At 39.5% G+C, this 14,450-nt stretch overlaps 1 protein-coding gene across 4 annotated transcripts in view; it reads right to left on the bottom strand.

Annotated features, from left to right (window-relative positions):
* ASCC1 (activating signal cointegrator 1 complex subunit 1) overlaps nt 1-14,450 on the bottom strand; it is a 94,468-nt gene that overhangs the window by 54,100 nt on the left and 25,918 nt on the right. For all 4 annotated transcript variants that reach the window (XM_011236029.3, XM_034662661.1, XM_034662660.1 and 1 more), the window contains exon 6: nt 889-1,025. In XM_011236029.3, the coding sequence (XP_011234331.1) occupies nt 889-1,025 (137 nt within the window). The remainder of the gene's footprint in view (nt 1-888; nt 1,026-14,450) is intronic.

A 14,450-nucleotide genomic window follows, 5' to 3' on the forward strand; every position in this document is an offset into this window, starting at 1 on the left:
CAAATCACAAGTCCTTAAAAGCAGTGAACCTGCCCCTCTTAAGGCCAGAGAGAGAGATGCAATAACAGAAGGGTCAGAGAGAAGGAAAGCTGCTATTGCTGAAGGTGGAGGAAGGGGGTGACTAGCCAAAGAATGTGGGTGTGGCCTCTTTTTTTTTTTTTTTTAAGATTTTATTTATTTATTTGACAGAGAAAGAGACAGCCAGCGAGAAAGAGACCACGAGCAGGGGGAGCAGGAGAGGAAGAAGCGCAGGCTCCCAGCAGAGGAGCCTGATGCAGGGCTCAATCCCAGAATGCCCAGATCAAGCCCTGAGCTGAAGGCAGACGCCCTACGACTGAGCCACCCAGGCGCCCCTGGGTGTGGCCTCTAGAAGATGGGCTTTAAAAGCAAGGAAATGAACTCTTCCTTTGAGTCCCCAGAAAGGAACACAACCCTGATGACACTTTGATTTTAGCCCAGTGAAACCCATATCAGACTACCCCACGGAATTATAAGATTATAAATTTTCACTGTTCTAAACCACCAAGCTTGCAGTAATGTGTTCAGCAGCACAAAAAACTAGTACCATATCCTATACTGTTCAAAAGGTAATGAAAACAATTTCCTTTTGGAGAAAATAATGGGATGTCCTGTTAAGAACAAAATTTGCCTACTGAATAATATAATTTAAGGTAGAGTCTTTCCATAAAAATTTGTAAATATATGCTTTAAATCCATTTTAAGCCTTTCAGACAATGGTCCAATATTAAGTGTTACAACTGGGTGAGTCAACAAACGTTGTCGCCACTTGACAAAAACAAGTTTGCCTAAGTGCAAAAACAAGTCTGTGATACCAAAGAGGAGCCAGTACGAGGTGACCACCCTTCCCCATTCCTGTGGATTACTCACTCAATGAATTCCTCTTTACACTGCTGTAGCATCTCACATGTCTGCTGGATTTCTTGCTCACTCAAAAGCACCAACATCCCAATGGTTAGGTGAAGCTTTTTGGGATTCTGGAAAATGGTGCTATCAACCCCATGATCCTGTTGTCAAAGGGAGAAAAACAAGAAACTCAGCCCACATTAAAGTAAATGGCAGGAATAGAATTTAGAGTCCAGAGATAAGCCGACACATCCATGACCAGTTGATTTTCAACCAGGTACCAAGACAATTTAACAGAGAAAGAAGAGTCTCCTCAACAAATGGTACTGGGACAACTGAATAACCACTTGCAAAAGAATGAAGTTGGATCCATACCTTATACCATATACAAAAATTACATCAAAATGGATCAATGACCTAAATATAAGAGCTAGGGGCGCCTGGGTGGCACAGCGGTTAAGCGTCTGCCTTCGGCTCAGGGCGTGATCCCGGCGTTATGGGATCGAGCCCCACATCAGGCTCTCCTGCTATGAGCCTGCTTCTTCCTCTCCCACTCCCCCTGCTCGTGTTCCCTCTCTCGCTGGCTGTCTCTATCTCTGTCGAATAAATAAATAAAATCTTTAAAAAAAATAAAATAAAATAAAAATAAAAATAAATATAAGAGCTAAAACCATAAAACTCTTAGAAGAAAGAGTTTTCTTAGGGGAAAATCTATATGACCTTGGACTTGGCAATGGATTCTTAGGTATGAATTCAATAGTATGGGCAACAGAAGACAAAAATAGATAAATAAGACTTCACGTATATTAAAAACTTTTGTGTATCAAATGACACTATTAAGATAGTGAAAACACAACCTAGAGAATGACAGAAATGTTTGCAAATCATATATCTGATAAGGGTGTATATCCCTAATATATAAAGAACACAACTCCACAATGAGAAAGAAAAAAAAAAACAATTTTTAAAATAGAAAATGAACTTGAGGGGTGCCTGGGTGCCTCAGTTGGTTAAGTATCCGACTCTTGATTTCGGCTCAGGTCATGATCTCAGGGTCACGAGATTGAGCCCCACCTTGGGCTTCACCCTGGGCACGAAGCCTGCTTAAGATTCTCTCTTTCCCTCTGCCCCTCCCCGACCCTAAAAAAAAAAGAAAGAAAATGAACTTGAGTAGATATTTTTCCAAAGAATAAATAAAAATGGCCAACAAGCACATGAAGATGTTCAACTTCATTAGTCATTAGAGAATGCAAATCAAAACCACAATAAGGTACCATTTCATATCCACTAGGCTGGCTATAACCAAAAAAGCAGAAAATAACAAATGCTGGCAAGGATATGCTTTTGGGATGACGAAAATGTTTCAGAATAATACAGAGCTGGTAGTTGCACAACTCTGTAAATGCACAAAATTCCACTGAATCACTCCCTTTAAAACGCTTTTGTGTTACGTGAAATTCACCTCAGTAAAAAAAAAATTTTTTTTTTAAAGAACTGGTAGCCTGATAGAATGGCATGCCCAAGAGAAAAAGAATGCCATCTAAATGTAGGCTCTACGAATACCTTTTGCTCCTTTATCAACTTCGTTAGGCCCAGAGCAACTGGACCTCTTATAGGATTCCCTAAAGAACCATATAGTCTCTATAAGAAACACTGTTTCTATCTTAGCAGACATTGTATTATTTTCAGGTAAAATATTACGTGTTAAGAATAAATTCTCCCAAGCAGAGAGATGAGTGAAAAATGAATTTGGAGAGATATCCAGACACTGGAGTTACCACATCAAATATAGTCATCCTTTTTTTGTCATTCATCATTCCACACACTTTAAAACATTTGCCTCTGGGGCTGCCTGGGTGGCTCAGTCCTTAAGCATCTGCCCTCGGCTCAGGGTGTGATCCCCGCGTTGTGGGATCCAGCCCCACATCAGGCTCCTCCGCTGGGAGCCTGCTTCTTCCTCTCCCACTCCCCCTGCTTGTGTTCCCTCTCTCGCAGGCTGTCTCTCTCTCTGTCAAATAAATAAAATCTTTAAAAAATAAAAATAAAAAAATAAAACATTTGCCTCTGGGTAGCAAAAGTAGTAAATATACTCATAAATCTCCCTTTTTAAAAAAACTGAAGTGAAATTCACTTGATACAATTAATCATTTTAAAGTGTACAATTGGGGTGCTTGGGTGGCACAGCGGTTAAGCGTCTGCCTTCGGCTCAGGGCGTGATCCCGGCGTTATGGGATCGAGCCCCACAGCAGGCTCTTCAGCTATGAGCCTGCTTCTTCCTCTCCCACTCCCCCTGCTTGTGTTCCTTCTCTCTCTGGCTGTCTCTATCTCTGTCAAATGAATAAATAAAATCTTTAAAAAAAATAAATAAATAAAATAAAATCTTTAAAAAAAATTTAAAAAAAATAAAGTGTACAATTTAGTGATACTTATTGTATTCACAATATTGCACAACCATCAGCCCTCCTTAGTTCTAAAACTTTTTCATCCCATAAAAACACTCCATAATCATTAAATAATCACTTCCCATTCCCTATCACTCATCCCCTGGTAACCTCTAATTTGCTTTTTGTCTCTTTGGATTTGCCTATTCTGGATATAGCATATATAAGGAATCATACAATATATGACTGTTGTGTCTGGCTTTTTTCACTTAGCATGTATTCAAAGTTCATCCAAATTGTACCATTTATTGGTACTTCATTCCTTTTTATGGCTGAATATATTCCATTATATGTATGTAACATAACTTGTTTAATCATTCACCCCCTTAATGGCCATTTGGGTTGATTCCATCTTATGGCTATTATGAATAATGCTGCTATAAACATTCATGTACAAGTTTCTGTGTTGTCATGTTTTCAGTTCTTTTGGGTATATACCTAAGAATGGAACTGCTGGGGGCGCCTGGGTGGCACATTGGTTAAGCGTCTGCCTTCAGCTCAGGGCGTGATCCCGGCGTTATGGGATCGAGCCCCACATCAGGCTCCTCTGCTATGAGCCTGCTTCTTCCTCTCCCACTCCCCCTGCTTGTGTTCCCTCTCTCGCTGGCTGTCTCTATCTCTGTCAAATAAATAAATAAAATCTTTAAAAAAAAAAAAAAAAAAAAGAATGGAACTGCTGAATTATATAGTAATTCTAATGCTTAATTTTTTGAGGAACCACCAAACTGTTTTCCACAACAGCTGAATTATTTTACATTCTTAGCAGCACTGTACAAGGGTTCTTATTTCTCTCCACCTTTGTCAACACTTACTACTTTCCCTTTAAAATTTTATTACAGCCATCCTAGTATGAAATGGTATTTCATTGTACTTTGATTTGCATGTCCCTGTTGACTTTTGATGTTGAATATCTTCTCAAGTCCTCGTTGGACACATCCTCTGGAGAAATGTCTATGCAAATTATTTGCCCATTTTCTATCTTTTTATTGTTGAGTTATACAAATTCTTTAAATATCCTGATACTAGTCCCATGTCAGATCATGAATCCCTTTCGAAGGTAAGTAGGTCTCAAGTTTCATCCCGCAAATGAAGACAAGAAAAAGAATTGAGAATCTTCTCCTCCAACAAGAGCAAAGCAGGAATTCTATCTCTGAATTGCAAGCTCTGGTCCCTTTATCCTATTCTTGGACTAATAAACCACCCCAAAGGCAGACAAATGTATCTATCAAACACAGATAGCTTACATTCTGTTCTTGGCTTGCCTAAGACTGCCTAATTTTTGCCTCGGCAACGGGAGTTAATAGATTATTCATTTTCTAAGTGTTAATGGAGCTTGAGCTATTTTTGTATCTGATGAAGAGTTTTGTGATTCTACACATCAACCCAAATTGCCTCATTTAATGAAAGTGATTTTAAGGAACAATCAGCTTTAAATGTGTCAAGGAAGGCTAAGTGCAATGTTTATCACCCCAGCTGCTCTAACCCGTGGCAGAACCTGTCACTTTAGAAAGGCATGCAAAGTGTTAAAAAGTCCCTCAAATGACTCCAATATGCACAACTCCAAACCAAACTACAGTTGAGAATTGTTCCCCTAGTAATAACAGATAATATTTTTTTAGCCCTTATTCTGTTCCAGGCATTTCCCATGTACTTTACATAGACAAACAACCTATGAGTAAAGATGTATTATCCCCATTTTACAGATGAGAGAACCGAGGCACAGAGAAATAAAGTCACTTTCCCAAAAAGTGGGATGAAGTAAGGGATGAAGCCAAAATTCAAACCCAAGCAGTCAGACCACAAAGCCTACACTTTTGATCAATATTATATTGCCTCACTAGTAACAGCCACCTAGAGGAGGATGGAACAAATGTGATCACCCAGAGGCAAGTCCTTACACATTTCAACAAAGCTCACGCAATAAATGGACCTGATCACCAGATGGAGAATAAAGCAAATCTCCTAATTCTCTGAAGAGTGATATTTGCCTTTCCTTGATGTGACACCATAAAAGCATGATCTATAAAAAGAAAAAAAGAAAAAAGGATGAACTGAACTTGATCAAAACTAAAAACCTGTATTTCAAAAAACTCCATTAAGAAAATGAAAAGACAAAGCATGAGAAAAAATACCTGGGAGAAAAATATTTACAAATCATCTAATAAATATAGATATATAAAAATTCTTAAAATTCAATAATAAAAAGATAAAGCCACTTAAAAATGAGCAAAGAACCTGAATAGAGATTTCACTAAAGAAGGTATACTAATGACTAAGAAACATGTGAAAAGATGCTCAATATCATTAGTCATCAAGGAAGTGCACATCAAAACCAAAATGAGATACTGCTTTATGCCCCATCAGAATGACTATAATCAAAAAGACAGACAATAAGGACATGGGGAAACTGAACTGCTCACTGGAGTAAAAGGCCATGACACACACAACACACACTAAAGTGGTTCAGAAAGAAAGAAAAAAAGAGAGGGAAAATGATAAAATAGAGTAAAATACTAACAATAGGTGAGTATGAGGAAAGTGTACTATCCTTAGTCTTACAACTTTTCTGTGAGTTTAAAATTATTAGTATCCTATTGCTGTAACAAATTACCACAGATTTAGTGGTTTAAAACAATAGAAATTTATTATCTTACTACCTAGTCAAAGGAAGCTCTAGAACTTTTCCTTCCTTACCTTATTCTTTGAGAGCCTATCACTTCAGTCAACCTGAGTCCACTTGCCAAGAAAACACTGAATACTGGGAAACAAAACATAGAGAACACAAAAGAGCAGGAAAAAGAACAGATGGGATACCTAAAGGCCACACCATCTGAATTCTTTTGGAGAACCTTGAGTCATAAGCCTTCAGTCTTTAACTGTATTGGAAGTCATATAATTCGTATGTAATCCTACTAGACAGTCTTTTAATAAATGGAGAAACACCCTGAATTTTAGCAATGCCATCTATAAAGAAAGCCTTTTCTCTTACTGAATTATCTAAATTTACTGTGGAACCAAACAATCTTCAAGGCAATGGCATAAATCTCTAGAGCCACTATTTTTCTTTGCTCGAAATATATCATATTCCTACCCACAAACCTCTTGACTGAAATAAATAAAGACCAACAGCAAATTCTTTACTCCACGGGTTTTAATTACACTGGGCCCTGCTCCAAGTTCACCATTACTCAGAGCTAGAACTATTTTACTCCATTAGGTTGGACAACCAGGCTGGCGCCTGAAAATTCTAATGGTGGTGACTTTCCACCCAGCAAGAAGCAGCAAAGGGTGAAGTAACAGAATTCCCTAGGACAGTTCTGTCTAGATGAAAAAAAGAAAGTGTTTCTTTACAGCTAAGTCATCTCTAAGGTGTCTCTTTATTTGTTAAGCAAGGTCTCATTCAAGGAGAAAATGATGCACAAGCCACCTCCACAGAAAGCTCGTGTGCAGGCCTAAGCCACAGTTCAGAGTTCCAAGTTGCATCCTAACTCAGCAGTCCCAGGTGCAAAACCTTAGCCCTGTCATTCAAATGGCAGCTCCATGATCTACCACTAGCAATCACCACAGCCTCCCAGGCCCTCCATTGATTGCACTTTTAATCCAGCACTTGGGCTCCACTGGGGCAGAACTGCTGGCGATGCTATCTATCAGCGTGAACAATTAACAAGGAACAGCAAAATCTAAAAATGTCAAGCTTGGGGAAAAGGCCAGGAGAGGGAAGTATGGATTAGCCCACCATGGAGAATTCATTCATTCTCTCTGCTTCCTTAAAGCCCCAGGTAGAACTCCATCATGTCCCCATACAGATGGGATATACGGCAGGTGCATCTGCCAGAGCTGTTGGCGAGCAGAAGGGAAGCCCTGTGCCATTACATGAGAGTTAAGAACACCTATGACTCTAACCCAGCCCTGTACCACCCAGGAGCACTCTGACTCAACAGGACATGCTGAGAGCCAGAGACAAAATAAAACCAAACCCAAACTTCCTCCAATTATATTCACAATTATCATCTTCTAGGAGCTCCAGGCATAACAAAGGTTTGTGATTTAGCTATAAAAGGCCTTTAAACCTGGAATACAGAGTCTAGGGTTCTAATTCCAACTCTGTTACAAACCAGCTATAATTAAGCAAGCCATTTCGCTTCTCTGGACCTTAGTTTCCTCCTCTATGACATAAGGGAGATGGCCTAGTTTACCTCTAAGTCAAAAGTCTTATAAATTTTTTACATGCTCCCACAAAACCTATAATTAAGTACGAAGTAGGCATTTGTGAGGGATCCACCAATTCACTTCCTGATCTTCCACGCAAAGAAAGAGAGGAAATAAACTTGGGAGCCTTCCCTATGCTTATTATATTTTTTCCTTTTTTATGGCCAAATCCCATGAAATCACTTCTGGACAAGTGACATAAATTTCATTCACATAGGAAAGCAAAAAACAAGGCAGACTGGTGAAAAGAGCATTTGGCTTTGCAACCAGACAGGCCTACGTTCAAATCCTAATTCTGCCACCTATCAGCAGGCTGACCCGAAGTGAGTTACTCAATTGTTCAGAAACTTCCATTTCATTATCTATAAAAAGGACAACATTTCCCTCTCGGAGTTGTTCTGAGGATTAAAAGAGACACATGTGACACCTCTGGTACACGGCAGTGTGGAATAAATACAGGCTTCCCCTGCTTCCTGCTTCTTACCTGACCGTGTACACTCTGAGCAAATACCATCTTTGCTCGCCTTTATAAAGCTCCATCAAGAGCTAAATTAGGCTCTGCTGAGTCATTTCTATTATTCCTTAAGAATGTTCGCAAAAGCTGACTCCGAGTCTCTATACGTTATTAATAAAATATCTTAAGTTGAAAAAGTTTCAGAAAACAGAGTTTGGATACTTACAAATTCTATACAGACATAATTACAGCAAAGTAGAAGTTCTTAAAAACAAAAGACAAATATTCCAACATCAGATTTTACACTGACCAGAAAAAAAAGAATGCACTGTCTAAATATCCTTACCCAAGAAAAAGGAGCAAAGAGCATCTCCCCTTCACTAAAGGATGCATCCCTCTTATCTTTGATGAGAACAAGGAAGAGTTAAACCTTCTTTTCTAAAAGCTTAAGTATTCCTCTGTAGTTCATTGTAAGCACTAATCCATTTACCAACCTACATGCATTCCCAAAGATAGACAGTGATCACTCAAACTTTAGTAATGGGTTAGCAGTACACTGCCTCAAGCCAGACCCTTAGCTTCTTCTGGATGCCATGCTTTCCCTCATCTCTCATACTGTAATCTATGGTGTTACTACAGAAACAGCGAACACGTATACAGTACTAGCTATGTGCCATGCTCCGCCCGTAACTTAAACACCTTATTAACTCACTTACTCTTCATATCAACAGTAAAGATGAGTACTATGATTATCCCCACCTTAGAGAAGACCTCTGAAATATTTCTGGAGTATATGCCCTCCTGAATACACCATAGATCTAGTCTTTATTTTCAACAGATTCTATCAGTAGTCTCTAACTGGTATCTGCCTCTGGTACCCCACTCCTTGACTCTCAATCCATTCTCCATGCTGTCTTCAGAATTATTTTTCCACAATGCTAAGTTAACCACACAAGTCCCTGCTTAAATTCTTTACTAGTTCTTGACTATAAGATACACCCAAAATCCTTAACCCATACAAGACCTTTTACCACCTGGACACCATTCACCTTGCCACTCTCTTCCCTACGCTACCCAGTTTCTAGATTCCAATCTTCACCTCCTCACTCTACCCCGAACACAACAGACTAGAACACTGCCATACCTTGCAAGTGTCATTTCCCCCATGTAGAATGTTCATCCCCCACTTGCCAACCTGGCACAAGCTTTTGTTCTTCCATTAAGACTCTGCTCAAGTGTCACCTCCCTTATTGAAGCCTTTTCCAGGCACTGGGGAACCTCTTCTGTGGGTACCCACTGCAGTCCCCTCTAATGGCACCTATCACAGTGCTGTAACTGTATCTGTAAGAACACTACTTCCCCCCTAGAGTATGACATCCCTAAGAGTAGAGTCCATTGTTAGTACATAATACATAGCCTGGCAAATGGCAAACATTGAATAAATAGTGAATGAATGAATAAAACATAAACATTTGTTCATAACAACGGCCTCCATCCAAATGGTGCAATATATGAATCTTGTAAACATTTCTTACTTTTCTAACCAACAGCAGGACTCAGGAATTTACAACTTTTCTTACAACCAAAGACAACACTTCCATCTCCATCCTAAATTAGTTCAGGAGATAATTACAAATCCCACAACTCCTCTTATATATGAAGAATCCTAAATCATCCAGCAAAGGTTTTACATATAAATTTTCTTCTTTAGTGAATAATACTAAATGGAAAAATCATCCCAATTGGGGGGGAAGACCCAGATCCATTAGTCATTTCTGCCCAGGGTCAGCCTTCACACTACAATGTGAGCAGAATTATATAGTTTCTGGAGCTATAATCTATTCAGGTTCTCCAGGCAGCCTGAAAAATCCCCTGTTACTCTAAACACTCAGAATGCTCCACCAAACACAGTTTTAGACTTACTGTTTTTCATTACTGATGTGCATTCTACTGGACCCTGCTGTGAGATAAAATAGAATTATAACAACATTACCAGCTACAGAATGACTGAGAGATATACACGGTTTTAATATATTTCTTGAACTCACAAGCAGTGAGACATCTGTGAATCTTAATGTAAGAGAGGAAAGAGTGAAAAAGTAAGGTGCAGTTTATCTGCAGATCACACAGATGAAAAATACCTTGCCGATGTCTGTGAGCAGCTAAATCCTACATTAAATACTCAGGCTTAGAGAGCCGAAGCACAGGGATGATAGTGATAATGTCTGGAGTGAAATAACGTTTCTTATAAACTGATCAGCACAAAGGAAGGTGACTTCAGAAAACGCTCTTCTAAAAGGTAAATTCAGTCTCCTTGGAGAGTCAAGGGTGAGGTCAAGGACAACCAAATAAAGCGAGAAAAGAGGCCAACTATTTTAAAGGAATGAAAGAAAAGTTCAAGGAAGGGTGAGGGAAAGACAGGACCTCACCTGGGAGTAGAAAGGTCATCTGCTGTATCAAAAATGTGACCTTCACAACAACGTTTAAAAATGAAAATTAGGAGCGCCTGGGTGGCTTAGTCAGTTAAGTGTCTGCCTTTGGCTGAGGTCATGATCCCAGAGTCCTGGGATCGAGCCTGGGTCATCAGGCTCCCTGCTCAGCAGGGAGTCTACTTCTCCCTCTGCCCCTCGCCCCACTCATGCTCTCTCTCAAATAAATAAAATCTTTAAAAAATCAATAAGAATAAAAATGAAAATTAAGGGGGGGCACCTGGATGGCTCAGTCAGTTAAGTGTCCAACTTTTTTTTTTTTTTAAGATTTTATTTACTTATTTGAGAGACAGAGAACGCCCGTGAAAGAGAGAGAGCATGAGCTAGGGGAGGGGCAGAGGGAGAGAGAGAATCAGACTCCCCACTGAGCAGGGAGCCCAATGCAGGGCTTGATCCCAAGGCCCTGGGATCATGACCTAAGCCAAAGGCAGACGCTTAACTGACTGAGCCACCCACGTGCCCCTAAGCATCTGACTCCTGATATGGGCTCAGGTCATAATCTCGGGGGTTGTGAGATGGAGCTCTGGGTCGAGATCTACCTTCAGCAGGGAGTTTGCTTGAGATTCTCCCTCTCCCTCTCCCTCTGCCCCTCCCCCCTAGACATGCGCACATACACTTGCTCTCTAATAAAGAAATCTTTTTAAAAAAATGAAAATTGGGGCGCCTGGGTGGCACAGCGGTTAAGTGTCTGCCTTCGGCTCAGGGCGTGATCCCGGCGTTTTGGGATCGAGCCCCACATCAGGCTCCTCCGCTATGAGCCTGCTTCTTCCTCTCCCACTCCCCCTGCTTGTGTTCCCTCTCTCACTGGCTGTCTCTATCTGTCAAATAAATAAATAAAAATCTTTAAAAAAAAAATGAAAATTAAGGGGCACCTTGGTGGCACAGTCAGTTAAGCATCCAACTCTTGGTTCTGGCTCAGGTTGTGATCTCAGGTTGTGGGATCAAGCCCTGTGTTGAGCTCCATGCTCAACATGGAGTGTGCTTGGGGTTCTCTCTCCCCCCTCTAGCTACCCCCACCCTCCGTGCTCTCTCTCTAAAATAAACAAATAAAATCTTTAAATATCTGTGGTAGTCAGAATTCTAAAAATAACCTTCAATGACCCTCATAATGAGACATCACTGCTATAACCATACCACGTTACATGGCACATTTGACCTTAAGATAGGGAGATTATCCCAAATGAGCCTGATCTATACACATGATGGCAGAAGTCAGAGATTTGAAGCACAAAAGGAATTTAATAGAAGCTAGAGGGGGTACATGTCAAGGAAATGGGGACTTCAGACCTACAGCCACAAGGAACTGAATTCTTCCAATAATCTGAATGAACTTAAAGCAGACTCTTCCCCAGGGTCTCCAGATAAAATACCATTTTGGCCAACACCTTGATCTCAGTCTGTGAGACCCTAAGCAGGGAACCCAACTGAGCCCAGCAAGTCTTCTGATCTACAGAGCTACTAAGTACTGTGAGATGATAAATGGGTATTGTTTTAAGCTACCAAGATTGAGGTAACTTACAATGCAGCAACAGAAAACTAATGTAACAGGGTAGGGTACAAATGTAAACTAATAAACTCATATTTCATCCCAGAGACCCCTAAAGGACTTGATATATTTAACATAGGCTATACAGGAGAATAAATTCACCTTTTAAAAATAATATTATTTCGGGGGCAGGTGCAGGGGTTGCTGGCTGGCTCAAATGCTGGAGCATGTGACTCTTGATCTCAGGGTCATGAGTTCAATCTCCACGTTGGGTGTGGAGTCTACTTAAAAATATATATATATTTAAAAATATCATTTAATATTTAACAATTTAATGATATTAATGAATTGTTTTAAGATGATAGAGTCTCACTTCCTTCAATCTTGATTCAGGACTAAAGATGGACATCCCTAATGAACAAAAGTCCTTTTCAGATGATATCTGATCCATATGATATCTTCTTTTTAACAATTAGGGAATAAGGTATGATTTAGAGTTGAAAAACTCAAGCACAACAGGGAAGGCTTTGCTGTTCTTTTTTTAAATCTTCAAATGCTGTGCAAATTACTACCCAATTTTAGTAAAGGCTGGTCCCAATGAAACACTTGCTGGGGGCGCCTGGCTGACTTAGTTGGTACAGCATTGCTACTCTTGATCTCAGGGTTGTAGGTTTGAGCCCCATGTTGACTGTAGAGATTACTTAAAAATCAAATCTTAAAAACAAAACAAAACAAAAAAACACTTGCTGAAAGACTGGTGAAACTGGTTAACAGACAAACAACCATCAAAATATCTTCAATTTCTTTCTTTTTTTTTTAATATATGCATTTTTTAAGTAATCTCTATGCCCAACATGGGACTCAAACTCATGACCCTGAGATCAAGAGTCACACATTCCACCAAATGAACCAGCCAGGCACCCCAAAATATCTTCAGTTTCAACCGGATTCTCTTCCATTCAAACAATTTCCCACAGTGACTACCGCAACTAACCTCATATATTTGTTATATTGGATTGTATGAATTAGAGCAGTTATTAGGTCATATACAACGCTGTATCATCCACTCTACTTAGCACAGTGGCACCCACTAACTGTAGTACCTTGGGCAAGCTACCCTCCCTAAATTTCCATTTCTTCATCAGTAAAATGGAATATCAATACCTACCACATAGGGATGGACTGAAGATTAAACAAAATAAACACAAGAAGCACTCAGACCACTGTCTAGCATAATGCAAGAGCTCAACAATTACTTGCTATTTTATATATCACTCAATGTTGAATAAGTGAATGAAAATAGTGGTAAACCTAGCCTTATTTACAATATTACAAATTATCAGAAGCATTGTTCATAATAGCCCCAAAGTGGAAAAAACCCAAATGTTCATCAAGTGATGAATATGTAAACAAAATGTGGTACATCCAGATAATGGAATATTATTCAGCCACAGTAAGAAGAGAAGTAGCGTTACATGATAAACTGTGGATAAACCTTGAAAACTTTGTAAGTGAAAGATGTCAAACACAAAAAGCTACACATAATTCCATTTACATGAAATATTCAAAATAGGCAAATCCATAGTGAAAGTAAATGAGTGGTTGTCAAGGATTGAGGAAGAGGGTAATGGGGAGTGACAGCTTAGTGGGTATGGGGTTTACTTTTTTGGGGCAATGAAAATATTCTAGAATTAGATAGGAACAATAGTTGTACAATGTAGTGAATATACTAAATATCACTAAACTATACACTTTAAAAAACAGAATTTTATGTTATATGAATTATGTCTCAATTTTAAATATAAGAGAATATCTCCTTTTGCCCATGGAAAATTAACTCCTATAGCACTTGTCCTCCTGCTGTCAATAACTAGAAAACTAGATAAGATATATAAAACAAATGTTTCCAGACATTAGATAGATGGTCCTGAACAGTGATCCTTAAGTTAGGAGAAAAAAGCCAGCCAAGCCCCATCCTGGGTTTCTGAATGGAGACAATTTCCAGACAGGGGCACAGAGTGGGGAACCCAGAGCCCAGTGATCCCAGTGAGCTGAGGTGACAAAAAGTGGAATTCAGGAATGAATGCCAAGGCAAATAAAATTTGCAGCTCCTAAAGAGGAGGAAGCTAAGTAAAAAAAGGGGGGAGGGGCTCAAGAAATCTGCATAGAGGGTGAAATCCACAAAACCAGATAAGAACAACTAACAGAAGCTGTTAGCCAAACAATACCACCAGCCAGAGTGGAGAGACCATTCTTGAATACAGAGCAATGAACAGATACCAGAAAGGACACACCTTAGTAGGGAAGTAAATTAGCCCTACAGTAAAGAATACTCTACATCTGTCCTTAAGGGGCTTAAAAACAAGCTTTGGAATGATTATGCTGATCCACAAATAATTGTCTTCCAGAACAAACTTTAAGACTCTCTAAGGAGGAAAAAATATTTGCTCTCAATGAAGTAAATTCACAATGTTCAGCATCCAATGAAAAATTACCACACATGCAAG

The sequence above is a fragment of the Ailuropoda melanoleuca genome, chromosome 6, assembly GCF_002007445.2.
Source record: "Ailuropoda melanoleuca isolate Jingjing chromosome 6, ASM200744v2, whole genome shotgun sequence".
NCBI lineage: Eukaryota > Metazoa > Chordata > Mammalia > Carnivora > Ursidae > Ailuropoda > Ailuropoda melanoleuca.